At 48.4% G+C, this 19,079-nt stretch overlaps 2 protein-coding genes across 2 annotated transcripts; both read right to left on the bottom strand.

Moving 5' to 3' along the window:
• Window positions 1-736: 736 nt before the first annotated feature.
• TMEM221 (transmembrane protein 221) lies at window positions 737-5,712 on the bottom strand. Its single transcript, XM_090288907.1, has 3 exons — window positions 5,211-5,712; window positions 4,088-4,173; window positions 737-1,247 (listed from the first exon to the last, which is right to left on the bottom strand). Exons 1-3 carry the CDS (start codon window positions 5,528-5,530, stop codon window positions 778-780), a joined length of 876 nt encoding a protein of 291 aa, XP_090145033.1. The 5' UTR covers window positions 5,531-5,712; the 3' UTR covers window positions 737-777.
• Window positions 5,713-10,497: 4,785 nt separating this feature from the next.
• Window positions 10,498-13,764, bottom strand: NXNL1 (nucleoredoxin like 1). Its single transcript, XM_090289792.1, has 2 exons — window positions 13,439-13,764; window positions 10,498-10,828 (listed from the first exon to the last, which is right to left on the bottom strand). Exons 1-2 carry the CDS (start codon window positions 13,762-13,764, stop codon window positions 10,498-10,500), a joined length of 657 nt encoding a protein of 218 aa, XP_090145918.1.
• Window positions 13,765-19,079: the final 5,315 nt, after the last annotated feature.

The following is a 19,079-nucleotide window of genomic DNA, read 5'->3' on the forward strand; positions in this document are numbered from 1 at the left end:
CCTGCTGTGCACAGGCCCCCCAGAAAGGCTTGAACGGAGTCTCATGGGAGCCCTAGGCAGAGGGACTGATTCTGCCCCCATATCACAGACAAGGAAACTGAGACACAGAGTGGTGAAGCCCTCAGCCACAGACCCACAGCCAAGAGTCTGGGTGTAGTCCTTTAGGGTGCTGTGGACCTGGGCTGCTCTGAGCCCTGCACACAAAGGTTTCAAAGGCTCACAGACCGGAAGAAGTCGCAGAGACTTGCACTGTCAGCAGCATGGGGGTTACAGGACCCAGGTTCGAATCCTGGCTCTGATGCTCAGTACTGGCCGGGGGACCCCTGGTGAGTCACTGCCCCTGTCTGGGCCTCGGTTTCCTCATCTGTAAAATGGATGAGGATATTTAGAGAGCTACTGCCTAAGCCCCACCCTCCCTATCACAGAACCTCATTTGTCTGCCCAGTTACATTTCCCAGTCTCCCCTGTAGCAAGATGTGGCCATGTGACTGTTCTGGTCAGTGAGGTATAAGCAGAAAGGACCCAAGGCCTCCCAGAAAGACTTCCAAAAGATGCTGAACCAGCCGTGGCCTCTGCCTTTCTCTCTGAGTGAGAACGTGAAGGCTGGAGCCTGGCAGTCATATTGTGCCATGAGGCAACCTTTAGGACAAAAGCCAGGGATACTGTGAACTCAAAGAGAAATCAAATTGTACTGCTACTGTGGCTGATCCTGGACATATCTCTACAGAGTGCTCTTTCTGCTGCCTGACACCAGCTCTCTATCCCTGATCCCTGAGCTCATACCAGTGTAGAGTCTTTCCCCGAACCCCCCGGCTTGTGGCCCAGCATGCTGCGCATCTCATGGGTAACCCCTTCCCAGTGTCCTCCACTAGCCAACAATGTCCGGTGCATGCGGGATACAGGCAGACTGCTCTCCCGGCCCCCGCCCACAGCTGCAGGTGACGAGGCAGTGACTGAGGGTCTGGGGGGTTCCCCAGGTTCTGGGCAGAATGAGTAGGGGGTTTGGTGGTGGGTACCCTGCTGGGGCTGAGCCCCGGGGCTGGCCTTGGAGACTTCAGCGGAGCGGACAGGGTCATCTTCAAAGTGTGGTGGGGACAGCTCATGAAGGCCACGGCGGGTGGCCCGGGCAGCCCGGAGCAGAGTGTGGGTCAGCACAGCCACCAAGGCCAGGGCACCCAAGCCGAGGATGGAGGCAGCTGCTGCTCCTGTCTCGATCTCGAAGAGCAGCAGGGCGTAGATGGCCAGTGCTGGGGAAGGAAATGTTTCTCATTCATTTGGTCAACAAACATTTGCTCTCCAAGACCTAGGAGAGCTTTCCAAAGAGCAGGGCAGTTACTCAAAACTGACTAACTGGGTACGTACATGGATCAGCTCATCTGATCCTCACAACTCATACCATCATGATGTCAATTTTATTATAAGAGGGTCAATTTTGTTGTGGGTACTTTACCACAATTAAAACAACCCAGACCTCACATCTCCTGAGTCCCTGTAATTGGCCTTGAGTGAATCTCAGCTCTTCTCTGGCTTCTGTTTGCTGATCTGAACAAGATGGTGGGTGACCTGACCTTGAGGACCTGTACTAGCTCTCTGTCACCCTGTCCAGCATCCAGTTGGCCCATTCCTTTTTTAATTTTTTTTTAAAGATTTTATTTATTTATTTTTAGAGAGAGGGGAAGGGAGAGAGAAAGAGAGGGAGAGAAACATCAATGTGTAGTTGCCTCTCACGCGCCCCCAATTGGGGACCTGGCCTGCAACCCATGTGCTCTGACTGGGAACCAAACTGGCAACCTTTTGGTTCACAGGCCAGCGCTCAATCCACTGAACCACACCAGCCAGGGTGGCACCATTCTTACTGTGGGGATTATCCTATGCATTGTAAGACATTTACCAGTGTCTACCTACTAGATACTAATAGTACCCTCCTCCCACCCTGATGTGACAACCAAAATGTCTACACCCCAGGGAATGTCTACATCCCCTGGGGTGTAGAATCAGCCCCCATTGAGAACTGCCAGTCCACCCTGGCAGCTGGCCTAGGAGTTCTGACCCACCCCTGTGGCATCAGTGAGGGGTATGGTCCTGGGTTTGGCCAAATCAGAATATTGCTTCTCTAGTTGTAGTGATTGGTTGTAGGGCTTTCACATGACCCAAGCTCAGCCCGTTAGAGTCAGCCCTAAAACTTTTGCTTGGGGTAGGAGGACCCAGGAATTTCTTACTGCAGACCCTGGGGAACTTGTAAGAGAGAAGCCCAGGGCTGATAGAGGACTTCTTGGCACTCTGTGGGGTGTTTTCATGACTTCTCTGGCTCTGCACTTTTGCTTTTGAAGATGCGACATGGCATCATGTATGACATAGTAAAGAGGCCAAGAATTTTTTTTTGCTCTAAACTTTTTTTTTTTTTTTCAAATTATAAGAGAAAGTTTATTTAGAAAGTCACAGAGGTAGAAAAGGTGAGGCAGCTGGGCTGTGTGGGCTCAGGAAATGAGTTACAGAGGCAAAAAAAAAAAAGGGGGGGGGGCCCTTGGAACTTAGGAAAAAGAAAGGAAGAGAGAATGTGCCTGGGGAAGGAGAGGGGGAAAGGCCTAGTCGTGCTCAAGAGACAGAAAGGGGACACCACGCTAAACATTTTTGAAAAGGTCTTTATAAGTCTTCTTTTGGATCTGGTTAGCGACAAATGGAGAATTGGCTGGACATGCTGGGGAACTGTTGCCAAGTGAGCTCACCTAACCTCAGAAAGAATCTAAATGGGAGCTGAGTGAATTCTTAATTTAATACTTAATGAAACTGACATAGTTGTCTTTTTTCTCCCCCTTTGTGAATTTTCTCGAATTTTAGAATGAGGACACTGTATTCTCTAAGCCTCCAACATTTTTGTTGGCTCATGAAGAGACTGGAAGCTGTAGGCATTTTGTCAAAAGCACTTAGGGATACAGGCATCTTTTTCAGAGGACAGCAGATGAAGAGGTGAAGCAAGAGGCATTTCCGATGGCCTCATTTGAGTGCCTGGATTCAGTACCACCTGAGGCCAACAAACCCTGATCTTTTCAGATGCATGAGTCACCTCATTCACTCTCTTTTTTAAAAAGCCCACATCTGGAACATTTTATTAAGTCGAACAACAGAAATTATGCAGAGTTCCCTGCACTTTGTATACAAATCCCCACAATGAGCCCTAAGTTCACATCTCATAAATACATATTTTAAATATATCTTCTAAACTTCTATTTCTTTATTGTGGGACCAAGAAAACAAAAAACAAAAAATAAACAGTGATAGCAAAGCCCTGTTTTTCATTCAGCTGAATATTTTCCCTCAGTAAAACAGGTTATCAGGCTGCCAGGGATCTGTGTATGACATAGCATGGGGCCTGCAGACCATCACTATATTTTTCAAGATTACAACAAAATATAAGATATCGGGAGTCTCTTTAAAGAAACTTGATGATTTGATGCCTTTACCAGCAGGTGTGAGTAATAGAACATTAATCTAAGAAAAGTTATTACAAGTCAGGGAAGCAAAGAGAGGGCGATGTGTCCTCTGACACCCAGCTAACTATTTTTACTGGGCTTCATGGTTGGGGATTTAAAATTGCATTTCTGATTTATAAAGTGTGCTTCCCCCCCTCCTTAAGTCATTCTTGAGCTGGAAGTTCTGATTATTTGTAACTAAAACAATTTTTTTCCTAAAGCCAACCTCTGAAACGCTATCTCCTGAAACCACCAAGGACATAGAAAATTTTGTTCAAACGTAGAAAACTGATGAATCAGAAGTGTTTGAAGAGAAGTACCATTTATAAATCTCCCCTCCTTCACTAGAGCCGGATGCTGTCTACAGGCTTTACGGGAATTAACTCAAAATCACCTTAGCAATTCTATGAAGCACTGAATTGTTATCATCCAATTGTACTGATGAGGAAACTGAGGCACAGAAGGAATTTCCCCAAGGCCCCAGAGTGAGAAAGAATCAGAGCCAAGAGTCAAACACAGGCAGGGTGGCTCTGAAGTAGACCCCAGTTATTGGACCATTACCCCTGGCCACCCCGACCCAAAGCCCTACACCCCATGTCCTATCCCCCAGTACGCACCTGCTAAGTAGACGGAGACCCCACAGCAGAAGAGGCCAAGGGCTATATGTCTGAGGAGGCGGCAGTCGTAGAAAAAACAGTCAGACCTGGGAGGGAGGGGGGCAGGAAAAAAGGGCTCAGGAGGTGGAGCTGGTTGGGGAAGGCCAGGGTGGGAGGGAATGGTCCAGCTTTGGGGAAAGAAGATCTGTGTGAGGATCGATTCATCCTTCCAGGTAAATGTTCACCACCACTTACCATCTATCTAACCCCATCGATTATTCAACCATCTGGCTATCCATCTATTTAACCAAGCCTTATGAATTCATCCACCCATTAATCCATGCATTGATCATCCATCCATCCATCACCCAACAACCCTAACCCTAACCCATCTATCCATCCACTGTCCATCTCCCATTCTCCATCCGTCGATCCATCCATCTGTCCATTCATCCATCCCTCATTCACCTCACATCCGTCCATCATCCATTCCCGTCCCCAATACCCATCCATATACATCAGTCCATTCAAACACTGAACCATCACAAAGCAGCTATTATTTACGGACACTTGCTAGACACCCAACTTGCATTACTTTACAGACTATAAGTTTATTTGGGAGATGAAGAAACTGAAGTAAACTTGCTACCAACGATGACAGAAACAGATTTCCAAGAGCTGACACTGAGGACCTAGCTTTGAGACTGGCAGCGTGCTGCATGGTTCTGCAGCGGGCACTCTCTGAAAGCTGCCATCATTCTTCATCTCCCATCCATACGACAGACGCGGCCTCCTCCTCCCTGCGTCCTCCCTGGTCTCCCTGCACTTAGAGCTTAATGTTCCCTAAATGAAAAGTGCTTTCAACACTAAAGCTAGCTGACCCCGGGCCCTCTGAGCCTCAGTTGTCACATATGTAAAGTGGGTGTTTAGGGGGTCGCAGCAGTATTTGCACCTGTTGTAAATTTTCAACTAATATAGAAAGGAGGAAGAGAGGCAGGGATGGGAAAAAAGAGGGAGGCAGGGAGAGATGATAAAGGGATGGGGTAAGGGAGGGAAGCTCTCCCCCAACCTGAGGCCCAGGGAGGGGCAGAGGCTCGCCTGGGTTCGCCCAGCCCTGGGCCGGCGGAGAGGCCAGTCCTCCTACCTGCCGGGGCCGGGCCCCCTGGCCAGCTCGGCGCCCAGGTGGCCGCAGAGCGCGGCGAGCAGCAGGCAGGTGAGGCCCAGCACCAGGGCGAGCGCGGCGAGCGCCCCGGCCAGAGGCAGCAGCGCCCCGGCCGCGTCCTCTGGCAGCCCCGGGCCCTCGCCCAGCTCCGGACCCAGACCGTCAGCGCGCGACCCCCGCAGCTCTGCGCGGCCTGCCTGCAGTTGGAACAGCAGTTGCGCGCCCAGCGTCGCCAAGACAGCCGCCGCGACGCCCAGCAGGATCATCGCGACCAGCACCCGGCCGCCGTAAGAGCGGGCCATGGTGGAGTCCTGCGGGCCTGGGGGCCGTCGAGGAGTCAGAGATTTTCCAGGGCAGTGGAATTGGGCGTGGCGGGGGTCCCTAAGAGGGCGGGGTCGCAGAAGTGTCTGAAAGTTGGAGGGGCTTCAGGGGCCCTCGGTGCACTGGTCTCAGTGGGGACGAGGAAGCTCGCGGAAAACTTCAGACGGTCTTTTCTCCTCCCTCCGAGGACCCTGCGGGCGCCCCCTCCCGGCCTCTGGTGCCGGTGGGGCGGGGCCGGCAAGGGGTGGGGCCAAGGCGAGGTGGCTCCATCCAGGGATCCCTTCAGGTCCCTAAACTAATAAAGTACCCCCCCACACACACACACCCCTCTGGCCTAGCACCTGTTTTATTGTTGTTGTTTTTAGGGAAACTTGAGCAAATTTTTAAATAATTCACTTTGACACTTGGTCTCTACCTGCGGATCTTGCAATTGTTTTGTGATTTCCCTTTCACTCACCTTTCAAGGCTTTGCAAAAGGGTCATCTCCTGGGCAAGGCCCCCCTGGACCCCCGCCTCTAACGGGCACCCCAGTCCGTCACTGCTAGTCTTAATTCTAACCACGGCACTTTTTTTGTTGTTACATTTTTTTTCCTTCAATTTTAAAAATGGAGGTGACATTTACATGACATAAAATTCCCCATTTTATAGTAAAGAATTCAGTGGCATTTGGTGCAGTCACAATGTTGTGCAACCATTACCTCTGTCTTGTTCCAGAATATTCTCATCACCCCAAAAGGAGAACCCCGTCCCCATTAGCAGTCACTCCCCATCCCCTGGCAATCACTAATCTGGTTTCTGTCTCTATGCATTTGCCTGTTCTGGGACATTTCATATAAATGGAATCACACCCAGTGTGGCCTTTTCTGTCTGGGTTCCTTCACTCCGCAGAGTTTTTTGAGGTTCATCCAGGTTGTAGCCTGTGTCAGTGCTTCATTCTCTTTTATGGCTGAGCAATATTTCATTGTATGGATGAACCATGTTGTGTTTATCCATTCATTCTCTGAAGGACATTTGGGTTGTTATCACCTTTTGGCAATTGTGACTAGTGCTGCTATGAACATGTGTGAACAGTGATTTGAGTCCCTGTTTTCATTTATTTTTGGTATATACCAGGAGTGGAATGGCTAGGTCATATGGTCATTCTATATTTAACTTACTGAGGAAATGGCAGACTGTTTTCCACAGTGGCTGCGCGACTTTACATTCTTACCAGCAGTGCACGAGGGTTCCAGTTTCCTTCACTTTCCTGCCAACACTTGTTATTTTGTTTTTTTTATTGGTCATCCTATGATGTGAGCTGGTATCTCACTGCAGTTTTGACTTACATTTCCCCAGTGGCTTCTGACAGTGAGCATCTTTTCATGGGCTTGTTGGCCATTTGTGTATCTTTTTCGGAGAGAGATCTGTTCACGTCCTTTGCTTATTTTTGAATCCGGTTGTTTGTCTTGTTTCCCCAAGAACTTCACATCGTGCAGTTCCCCTATGTCCCAGGCCCCTGTTGATGGAGTGCACCAGGAGAGCAGGATGTCTGCCCAAGTGTCTGCTGATGTGTTCCCTTAGTGTCTCTGATTGCACCCAGCACACTGCAGACCCTCAATTAAATGCTTGCTGCACCCATGAATAAATGAATGGCCTGGTATTCCTGCTCTGTAATTCTTGCAAAGTGTGAGATACCAAATATAAACATGGCGTCACAGGTAACACGTACCTGATAGATCCAGAATAGAGTGAATGAGTCAACCTGGCCTTCTGCAGGCAGGGCCCTGCCTTAATGTATTCAGGTCTGAAAGACAGCATAGTCATCACCTGGGCTTTGATGAGGAAGCTGAGGCCCAGAGAGGTGCACTGACTCTCTAGGTCACACAGCTTAAGACAGGCAGGGTGCTATTCGAACCCAGTAGCATGGCTCTGAGACATTGCTCTATACAAATTTAGAGACACAATAGTTTTGAATTTCCAGGTCTCTTTTATGATTTTTGGGATCTTCTTGGAAGAGTTTAATGGTCCTGAGCCCTCAGCCCAATGTCTTATGGATAAAATGACCTTGGGGGAATCTAAGGAGCGACCCTACCGCTCCATGTGGCCTCCTCCTTTGCTGTGTAACTTTGGGCAAGTCTCCTAACTTCCCTGGGCTTCCTCATTTGTAACAAAATCAGTTCATTCATTCATTCATTCATTCATTTACCAGGCTTTGGCCCAACACACCCAGCCTCTTTCTCTATTACCAAAGGGAAGGGGTGGCTGGGGCTCAGTGACTCATTTGGAACAAAGCCCCAGCTCTCTTCCTGGTGTTGGAGCTTCACAGATGTAAGATAGTTACATTATTTATTTAACAAACATTGAGGAGGAGCCCACCCTGTACTGGTTCCTAGACTCTGGAGACCAGTGGTAACTAAGGCAGGCCCAGCTTGCCTTTCTGGGGCTCATGGCCTGATGGGGAAGTAGAAACACAAGCTAAAACAGACAAATAAAGGGACAAGTCCATACAACAGCCAAAGGTCATTACTGCGCTGTCTTAGATTTCACCATTATTTGTTGGTGACTGGGGGTGTTCACAGATAAAAAGACCTGGTCCTTCCTTTGTGTGTGGGTGACTTTCTAGTTGGCATGTCTGGCTTCAATTTGGAAAGTTAACACTGCAAGTGGAGGTACTCCATGGGTGACACTCTGAGAGTGATTTCATCTGCCCTGGCCAGGTGCCAGCTGTGCCTTCCTCACTACAGCCAGGATAGGTAGGGATAGGGAGAGGGGAGTCATGACTCCTGTTTATTGGGAAGGATGTGACTAGAGAGGGTCAGCCACTTGCCCACATCACACAGCCCCTGTGCCTCACTGCCCAGGTGGGGAAGGCTGGCCACTGCGGGCAGTGGAAATAATAATAAAGATATTGATGGGTTGTGTGTCCTGTGGATTGCCCTGGAAGGAAGTTTTAAAACTTTCTCTTCCAAAAGCTGCAGGTGAGTCTGCAGCCTAGTATTAGGTATTACTGAGTTTAAGAGTCATTATCATGCAGGGTCTAATGCACAGGTGGGCTTACTAAGGTCCACAAAGAAAAACTGGCTGGAACCTGACACAGGTGGTATTACCAACCTGATCCTTAATGTCATCACTTGGAGATTGGGGATTAGGGGTGAGCATAAAATGAGGCGCTCGTTAGTCCCCAGGATTCCCAGACCTGGAGGAGTTTGGCCTCATCTTTTCCGGAGATTGGGTGTAGGGGGAGGGGTTTATATTCACTGACCTGTTTGGCTCCCATCCCTAGACCATGCCTCACCATCCTACCTTTAGGGGGCGCCGGAGGCAAAAGGAAGAGGTTCCTGGCGGGGAGATAGCTCCAGTTCCAGTTTCTTGGCTGACCTGCCAGATAGCACCTGGCCTTAAGAGTCATTTCACAAAGAAAGAAAGGAGGCTTAGAGCGGGTAGATGACTGCCCTCCAGTTACACAGCCGGGAAGTGGTTCCAGACTCGAGTTTTTGTTTTTATTTGTTAATTTATTGATTTTAAAGAGAGGAAGAGAGAGAAGCATCGATTTGTTGACCCACTTCTTTATGCATTCATTGGTCGGAGTTTTGACTTTTGATTTCTCTATTTTGCTGTTGCCAGGAATATAAGGGATTCACCAGGGGTACGGAAATGCCTGGTCTTGGATGGCGGTCCGTGACCTCAGCATCCAAGGCTTGAAGTTTTGAAACACATCCAGTATAAACTATAAAGGATTGTTGTAATCTTGTATATGAAATATATGAAAAACTCATTTAATGTAAGATGGGCTGAATGGTCTTAGCACAATTATTCGATTTTATTTGCATTTTCCCATTTGGAACCAGTAACCATTCACAGAGTAGGGTCCCCAAGGAGATGGGCGGAGCTTTGACCATAGAATGGTGACGAAAAGCTTATGGGGCCTGCGTAAAATTCTACGAGTGGCCGCAATTAGTCACCCTGCCCCCTGAGTGACAGGACGCAGTCAGGGGTTTAAATATAAGGCGGCAGCCATTTGCAGGGAGAGAACCATGAGGTTTTAAAAGGCAAGGGAGAACCATGCCTGCTTTGAAAGGGCAGAGAAAGAACCATGCGTGATCCAGTGCAACACAGCACATGTTTTATTGGACTGTTACATGGAGGCTGATGACATGGTACCCCAGATCCTGAAGGAGAGAGCTGACAGATAACGGATAGGGAACTATTGGGCTTGGTTTTGGCTTATAGCCTTTTGTGGAGCAAGGGAAGTGCTGGGTCCGGTGGGAGAACAGGGCTCTGAGCTGAAGTGCTCACTGCCTTCCCCAGGTTGGAATACAGTATTGTAAATAAAGACCTGTTTTCCTCAACACTAATTGTTGAGTTTAACACCAAGGCGCCATGTGAAAAAAACCCCTTTCGTTCGTTCTGTAGCAATTCCTCCTCTCCCAGGTCTTAATATTTCTGGAGACCCTGGCCAGAAGGCACAGACAAGCACCTCTGGAGGGCCAGAGAAGGCTTGGGTCCGGACCCCTATTGGGTGAGGGTATCTCACAGATCCACCCCACACTAGGTCCCACCCTTCACCTGCCGGGGTTGGGGTTGGGGCAGCGTCTCAGAACAGATTTCTCCAGTTCCGGCCCTGCTTCTCAGAATTTCATCAAAACCTCGTCCCTTTCAGGAGTTGGGCTTCAGAAAGATCCTTCCCACGCCCCCACCGTTCGGTGTTTCCCCGCACCGGACGGGGGTGGGGTTCTCAGAATAGCTCCCCCTCCCCCCACCCCTCTGCTCTGGCCGGAACTCGGAAAGTTCCGTCACCTCGCCCCGCTTTCCCCTTAGACCCCTGTGGGGCTCATCTCTTGATTCCGCTGCGCCCACCAGCCCTCCTCTTAGGGGACTCAGAATAGCCCCTGACCCCGCCGACCACGGAGTTGTGGTAAGGGCATACCATAGACCCGCTCCCCGTCATCTGTCCTCTGCCACCGGAGGGTCAGAACAGCCCCCCGGCCGCGCCCTCCGCTTCGCCCTCCCCACCCGGGTCGCCCCCTCCAGCCCCGCCGAGTGCGCGGCGCGCCGCCCGTTCCAACCGGTACTTGCGACGGCGCAGCGGCTCCGTGAGGCTGCGGGGCGCGGGGTCTTCCAGGTCCTCGGGCTGCAGGAAGCTTCGGTCCAGCACCTCAGCGGCCTCCTGCCAGTTGGCGAAGCAGGCGGGTCCCAGGTGCCTGATCTCGTCGGCCGCGTCGCGGGTGAGCACGTCCCCGCTCGGCTTGAGTACCACGACAGCTGGCAGCCGCTCCACGGAGAACTGGTGTCCGAGGTCCCTGCCGGGCAGGCAGGTCAGTGACCCCGTGCAGGAGAGCCCCACGTCCCTTTACTTAGTACTTACTGAACGCCGCCTTTGTGCACTGCGCAGGCTGGGCGGTGGGGAAGCCTGGGGACCAGGGCAGATCGGGCCACAGTGGCCTCTGCGCTGTGCTTCCATGAACACCCCAGATCACTCCCATCTCAGGGCCTTACGCAGGTCGGTGCCCTCTACCTAGTGCCCTCTCCCCAGACCTCTACCCATTGAGAACCAGCCTCAATAGCAACACCTCCCTTTCCCCCTGCTGTCCAGTGCCTCTCAGCATCCAACAGGTTGCACCGTTTATTTCTCCAATTTAAGCCACAGTAGAATGTAGCTTCACCAGGACACCTATTTCTGTTTCATTCACTAGTGTCCCCAGAACCTGAAAGTGTGGGACACATAGTAGATGTTCGGGAAGTGTATAGGATGAATGAATGAATACTGATAACTGCCATAAAGAAATCTGGGCAAGGGGCTGGTGATTAGGGAGGGCCTCTCCAAGGAGGTGACATTTGAGCTGAGATCTGCGGGAGGAAGGGGAGAACTGGGGGTAGGTGTCTCAGGCAGAGGGCACAGCCCATGCAAAGGGTCTGGGGTGGGAGAGAGATAGGTGTGCTGACTTGATCTCGCGGGCCCCCCCAGGGACACGACCAAGAGTTTAAATTTTCTTCTCAGTATGAGGAAGGGGTCAGTGAGAAACCATCCACAGTCCTAGGGGACCCAGGACCAAATCCCGTATCTAGGCCAGAATCCCTCACAGTCATCATGGAGTAAAGGAAGCTGCCAGACTGGGCCCATCACCCACAGTTTTTAATTTTCACCCACTTGATTTCTGAGTGGCCCTTTTCCAGGCCGTCACACAGAGAACACATGATACTTGCAAAATCCCACAGGAGTAGCTTACCAAGCTTAGCAAATAAAAATTGAGGACATCCAGTATATTTGAATCTCATATAAACAAATACATTTTAGTATAAATATGTCCCATGCCATGTGTGGAGCAAACGTATACTGAAAAATTACAGTATTCCCTCACTTATCATGGGTCTTATGTTCTAGACCCCTCCGCGATAGGTGAAAATTCGCGAAGTAGGAACCTTTCATTTATTTTAGTATTTATATATATTTTAAGGCTTTATAAACACTTCCCACACACTTACAAACCGTTACCAGTCCCTTATTAACCTTTCCCACTTCCTTACTAACCTTTTCCACACTTTTATAAACACTACTTATGTTCTTAAACATATTCTACACTCTTAAACCTACGTAACTTTAACAACATACATATACAGTACTGCAAAATCCTGTGATATAGCGAAAAATCCACGATAAATAATTAAATATAATATTTTTAAAAATCCCACGATACAGTGAGGCTGCGATAAGTGAACCGCGATACAGAGAGGGACTACTGTATTCATAGTTTGCATGAAATTTGTATTTTACTGGACAGCCTATATTTTATCTGGCAGTCCTGTGGGGAGATGAGGGTGGAAAGTCGGAACTGGATCACTTTCTCCGGACACCAGCTGCTGACTGTTTTGTTGAGAGGATGATGCCCTGGCAGCTGGCATTTCTGTCCTGGGGAGGGCAATGTTGCCAGTTCCAGGGAAATAACTCCCTTAGCTACAGAGGGCAGTGGGAGTGAGCCAGTCTCCAGACTTTGATGATCTTGGGTGGAGAACAAAGGTCTCCATGACCAGCAACTTCCAACTCATGTAACAAGAAATGAAATCAGAAAAATGTCACAAAGTCTGCAACTCACTTTCAAATGGTTCAGGACAAACTCCACACACATGTAGATAAAGCAAATAGGACAAAATGTTAACAATGGCTGTGAGTTTCCTTGTGTGCTTCTTCCAACTTTTTGGTATCTTTGAAGTTTTGGGTAATAAAAAGTTGGGGTTTGAAAAGAGTGAAAGGCTTACTGCGGAAAAGGGGAAAGTTCTAAAATAACCACAAACTAAAACATCGTTTTTTTGGCTGCTCATTTGTAAAGCTTGATTCCAACCACCTCTCTCTCAGCTCCAGCGCCCTCTATGGCTGCCAGCTATGCTGAGAATCACATCCACACTTGTTAAGGTGGCATTTGGGGCACTGCTCCATGTGGTGCCTGCTGACTTCTCACACCTGGAATTACTTACAATTCCCTAAATTGGTTCTCCTTTGAACCTTTTTTCTGTGCTGTGCCTCCTGCCTAGAAACCCTTTCCTTACGCTTCATCCTCCCATCCCCCATTCTTAGAGATCTTTCTTCAAAGCCATTTCCTCTGATGAGCAACCTCTGACTCCCAAATCTCAGCATGGCATCCTCCTTTGGCCTTCAGAACACTACTGCAGTTTGCTATTATATATTTGAGTCTTTATTTCACATCTGTCCCCACACTAGGTTATAAGCTCCCTGGGAGCTGTATGGACACAGGCATGTGCATCCCCCACTATGTTCCCTTCAGTTCTCAGTATATGGCCTGGTATACAGTCTGCTTAACCCCAGATGGACCAGATGTATCAATAAACATACTTCACTCTCAGCAAAAACATCCCCTCCTCCAGGAAGCCCTCCCTGACCTCACCTCCCACCTCACCTCCTCAGGTCATCCTCAAAGGGCAGGAAGAGCCACTTCTTGGGCATATCCCTGAGAAACAGGTCCTGCTGCTCCTCCGTGGTGTCCTGAGACACATACACCAGGGCCACCTGGGCTGCCCGCAGCACATAGAACTCATCTGTGAGCCGAATGAAGAAGTCCTTGAGGACAGGTGCAAAGGCCTGGCACTGGGCGCATGATCCAGCACCAAAGAACAGCAGCACTAGTCGGTTGTCCAGTCTGCGGCTGAGCTCTGCCTCTGTATCCAGCTCATCCTGATCACTGTTGTTTCGGATCAGGACTCGACCAGAGAATAGGGAGGCCATGGCAGCTGGGGAAAAGGTGGAGAGACCTTGTGTGGCCCTGGGCTTGCTGACAGGCTGCTTGCTGTCCCAGGATTAGGAATCTTTGGGAGGTCAGATTAGAACCTCACTAATCTGCCTAAACCACAACCCGATTCTGACCTGATTCTGCAGAGCCTCCCAGCTCAGCAATGCAGATTCCTGTGGGCCCCATCTCAAGGGACAGCTGCAAATACGTTTTTTAAAAATGCATAGGATTGCAAAGGAATCCCATCAGACCAACATATGGGAACAAAACCTTTTTATTATATAATGTAAAAATACATGCTTCTCCTGGCTGGTGTGGCTGAGTGGATTGAGTGCTGACCTGCGAACCAAAGGGTCACCGGTTCTCTGCCATGACCAGGATGTGATATGAATTACCCTAGATTTTCATGGGTGAAAGAGTCACAGGACTGGCCTATGCCTACTTTGACAGGACATGAGAGGACATGCTAAATTCCAGTGAGAAGTTAATGAAAATAAAAATGAATTCCTTTTTTTTAAAGATTATTTTTAGAGAGAGGAGAAAGGAGGGAGAAAGAGAGGTAGAGAAACATCAGTGTGTGGTTGCCTCTTGCACTCCTTCAACTGGGGACCGGGGCTGCAACCCAGGCATGTGCCCTGACTGGGCATTGAACCAGTTACCCTTTGGTTTGCAGGCCAGTGCTCAATCCACTGAGTCACACCAGCCAGGGCCTTTTGCTTTCTGGGATGATACCTAACCCACTGAGCCACACCGGTCAGGGTGCTTTATATATGTGTATATATATATATTTTTTTAATTGCATTTATTTATTTTTAAAAAGGAAGGGAGGTAGAAAGAGGGAGAGAAAAAATGATCACTTGCCTCTTGTAGGTACCTTGTCAGAGGACCAAACCCCCGCATCCCAGGCCTGTGCCCTGACTGGGAATTGAATGGGGACCTTTGCTTTGCAGGACCACACCTAACTGAGTCACATGGGTCAGTGCTTATTGGTTGATTCTTTTTACTTTTAGAGAGAAGGTAAGGGAGGAAAAAAGAGAGGGGGAGATATGTGTCCTGATCAAGGATGGAGCCCATGACCTTGGTGTGCCTGGATGACACTAACCAACTGAGCTACTCAGCCAGGGCACTAAATGTTATTCTTGCTAAATGTTAAAATGTAGCACAGTATTTTGTAGACCAGCTGGAAACAGGATGAACTTGACAGGAACCCAACCAGATAAATGGAGCCAACTGCAAAGAAAAAAAAAACAAAACAAAAAAAACAGTGTGTAATTAACCAAATAGTGAATATAAACAATGGCTAAGATCCCTTGAGGGAAACAGAGCTTTGGATTTGAATCCCCTGTCTTCTTTACTTGCTGCAAGTAAATTAAACTACTGGTACCTTGCAGCAACTGTGTCTCATTCTTGAATACAGCACTCCCAAACCATGAACGCCTTGAGTTCAGTAACACAAGGAAGCCAGTGTAGCCCAGAGGTTGACAAGCCTTTTTTGTAAAGGACCGGGTAGTAAATATTTTTGGCTTGGTGAGGCATACGGTCTCTATTGCTACTTTAAATTCTCCACTGTTGTGCAAAGGACACTGTCCATTGTCTTGGCAATATGTAAATGAATTATATGTGTCTAGGTCCTGATAAGACACTTTATGGATCCTAAAATTAGAACTTCATAGAATTTTCATGTGTCATAAAATATTAGTCTTTTGACTTTTTTCAACCATTAAGAAATGTAAAAACCATCCTGAGCTGGTGATGATGAACTAGATTTGGCCTGTGAGCCAGACTCCTTTTCTAGTCTGTTGGATGAGAGGCCACAGGGAGAACTAGATGCCCAGCCAACAGCCAGCACCACCAGCCACACATGTCATTCTCTAGCCTAGCCACCCGAAGAATGTTGCAGAGTGACTGAGTCCAATGAGACCAGCAGAGGGACTGAGCGCCCGGGCAACCCATGGGATCCTGAGAAATAGGTGATGGCTGTTGTATTGAGGCAGGTTAGTAAGAAGCTAGGAAAATACCTTGGTGCATGGAATGAGGGAAACTGAGGCAGATAGTTAAACAATGCTGAACAATTAATAGCCAGCTAATAAACTGTAAGATCTTGTCTTCCCTAATCAAGGACACTTAGGAGCAAAGTGTTTTTATATTTTTTCTCCCCACCCAGAGAGTGAGTAGCTTCATCCTCGTCAAGGAGATAGATAACAGACCCATTTGGTGCCATTAGTGCCAGCCAGACCCCAGAATGGATGAAGTCAGGGGAATAAATAACCAAAAATCCAATTAGAGCCAGACAATTGCGAGATAAACAAAGCAGTGAAGCTGACCAGAGAATGATCCCAAAATCCCCTATCTGCTCATTTTGATGCATCAGCATATCAAAAAACAACAGCAAAGCAGTTGAATATTCTGTTGAGATCCTCCCCTGAGACCTCCCCTAAAACTCCCTCCTTTAGAAAACAGATAAAAACCCTTAAGACAAAGAATGCCAGTGCTGCTCTCCCTTGAATATGCCCATGTACCCCTTCCTTCCTCAGGTGTGTGTCTTTTATATGCTTTCTCCTGATCTCTAAGGGTTCCCACAAGACTTGCAACTGGGGGAGCAATGGGCAGCAGCAACTCGTCCCAGACTAACCCCTGAACCTGTCTCAAAGGGCCCTCCTTTTGCTTCTGTAACTTGTTTCCTGAGTCCACACAGCCCAGCATGGCTCACTTCTGTTACTGTGACTTCCTTTCTGAGTCTACACAGCTCAGTCTAGGCTCACTTCTGCCTCCTCTGTCACTCTTTCTTGAGTCTAGGCAGCTCAGCTTAGGCTCACATCCATTGCTATGGTCCTGCCTCTTCCACCCTAAGCCCTTCTTTTGTTTCACTGTCCTCAGCTTTAAGAAATGTACAGTATTGTCAAAATCACTTGGACTCATGTCACGAAATAGTTCCTGCACGAAGTCAAGAACACACACATTCCAGACCAAGCTGGGGCAGACTAGTCTTGATCTGCTTCCTTTTCCAGTGACAGTATGAATCCACTGAGTTTGAGGTAATTTGTTATACAACAGCAGCTAACAAGAACACCTAACCTAGCCCCTGGCTGGTGTGGCTCAGTGGCTTGAGTGCTGGCCTGTGAATCAAAAGGTTGCTGGTTCGATTCCTGGTCAGGGCATGTCCCTGGGTTGCAGGCCAGGTCCCCAGTTGGGGGCATGTGAGAGGCACCTGACTGATGTTTCTCCCTCACATTGATGTGCTCCCTCCCTGTCTCCCTCCTTTTCCCCTCTCTAAAAATAAATAAAAAATTTTAATCTTCAAAGAGAAGAACACCTAATCTAAAGGATTTTTCAGGGCCTAGGAAATTGTGGAAGACTCTGAAAGAGACTTAGTATTATTGGCTTTAAATAGTAAAAGGAAAACCACAAAATCCTCATTGCCAAGAGTTTAATTCACATTGTTAAGGCTTCACGAACCTTCCAGGTGTGTCCACATTTCACCTCATTTGAAATAATTTCCTGGTCAGATTTTCTTCACTTTGCCAGAACCGTGGGAAATCCTGGCTTGTTGTGAATTCATGAGGTCACTGAGGGCAAAGTCATCTCAACAGTGGGGAGCTCTTCCAATGTTAATGAGGTGCCAGGCTCGTGTCCTCAGAACAGCTCTGCAAGATCCATGCAGTTTTATCACATTTTACAAGTGAAGCATGGGGCCTGGCAGAAGCTGACCCACATGGCTAAATTATCCAGCAAATGACATGTGTTGGGCTATAGAACCAATTCCAACTTGGCTGAAGCTATCATCTACCCCAGAATTTCCAAACTGCAGCACCCTTGCCACTTGGGGCCAAATCATTCTTTGTGGTGTGGGGGTTGTCCTATACATTATAGGATGTTTAGCAGTACCCTGGCCTCTACCCACTAGATGCCAGTAGTATACTCCCACCTTATCCTGTTGTGACAATTAAAATGTCTTCAAACGTTGCCAAGTGTCCCCAGGGGGCAATTGAGAACCACTGTTCTAACCTTTTATCCATCTTTAGTGGGTGGAGTGGTAGCCTCCAAAGAAATATGACCAAGTCCTAACCTGCAGCACCTGTAAATGTGACCTTATTTGGAGAAAGAGTCTTTGAAGATGTAATTAAATTATGGATCTCAAGATGAGACTGAACCCTGAGGGAAAAAAGACACAAACTAAGAAGGGCTCCTGGTGGCTGACTCGGCACCAATTTTTAAAAAATAAAGCCTAGCAGCCATTTCTGCAAGGGGCCTCTTGAGCAAACTACACTTTGCAGACAAGCCTGTGCACTAAACTGACAGCCTCTGAGCTAAACTGCTTGGGAGCACTGTGTTTCTGTCATCTGAGTGAGCCCTTATAAAGGAGGTCCTGGAGTCCTATTGCAACCAACAGGACTGAGGCTTTTGCCATCCATTTGGAGCTGCACACTTCTAACCAATCAGAGTGGCACTATGACCAATGAGGGACCAGAGGCGGGGACTTCTCTCTCTATATAAGCTAGCCTGCACCCCCCCCCCCCGAAAGTGCACTTTCCATCAAAGACTGAGTGTCCCCCTCCTACCCCCCCACCCCCGGCTCTGGGAAGTGCACTTTCCACTAAAGACTGAGTGCTTGTTTTCCCCGCTGGAGCCAAAACACCAATGGAGCAGACCATCGTGGAGCTGAATTACCTGGCTGACAAGGGGCCTGGGCCCAGGGCCACCTGACCTTGGGCAGCTTTACAGCCATGCTGTTTTTACAGCTGCACTGTAGCACTGTGGAGCTGTTCCACAGCAGTGCTGTTTCCACCACTATGTTGTATTATCATTGAGCTGTTTGTACTGAGTAAAGTTTCCTTCTTCACCATATCCTCAATTGGGGATTCCTATTGGCATTGAGTTGGTGCCAATGACCATCAATTGACAAGACCATCCTAGATTGTCTACGTAGGTGCTAAACTCAATGACAAGTGTCCTTATAAGAGACAGAAAAGAAGACACTTAGGGAGAAGGCCATGTGAAGACAGGCAGATATTGGGGTGATGTGGCCACAAGCCAAGGATACCTGGAGCCCCAGAGGCTGGAAGAGGCAGGAAGGATCCTCTCCTAGAACGTGCAGAAGGAGTTGACATCTTGAGTTTAGAATTTCAGCCTCTAGAACTATGAGAGAAGAAATTCCTGTTGTTTTAAACCACCTGATTTGTAGGTGTTATTGCAGCCCCAGGAAACTCATACCCCTACTGTGGTGGGCACTTGACTATGGCAGAGAAATTGCTCACTCCCACCTGGTGCTAATGTTCTACTTAGAGTGAAACACCCATGTTATGATCTTTCA

The sequence above is a fragment of the Furipterus horrens genome, unplaced genomic scaffold (genome assembly GCF_987537825.1).
Source record: "Furipterus horrens unplaced genomic scaffold, mFurHor1.1.pri manual_scaffold_10, whole genome shotgun sequence".
In the NCBI taxonomy this organism is placed as follows: domain Eukaryota; kingdom Metazoa; phylum Chordata; class Mammalia; order Chiroptera; family Furipteridae; genus Furipterus; species Furipterus horrens.

Coding starts and splice junctions, on each gene's coding strand:
- TMEM221 (XM_090288907.1), bottom strand. CDS start 5,530: ATGGCCCGCTCTTACGGCGGCCGGGTGCTGGTCGCGATGATCCTGCTG. Junction 4,174..5,210: donor AGGGGGCCCGGCCCCGGCAG/GTAGGAGGACTG, acceptor CCTCCCTCCCAG/GTCTGACTGTTTTTTCTACG. Junction 1,248..4,087: donor GGTCTCCGTCTACTTAGCAG/GTGCGTACTGGG, acceptor TTCCTTCCCCAG/CACTGGCCATCTACGCCCTG.
- NXNL1 (XM_090289792.1), bottom strand. CDS start 13,764: ATGGCCTCCCTATTCTCTGGTCGAGTCCTGATCCGAAACAACAGTGAT. Junction 10,829..13,438: donor TTTGAGGATGACCTGAGGAG/GTGAGGTGGGAG, acceptor CCTGCCCGGCAG/GGACCTCGGACACCAGTTCT.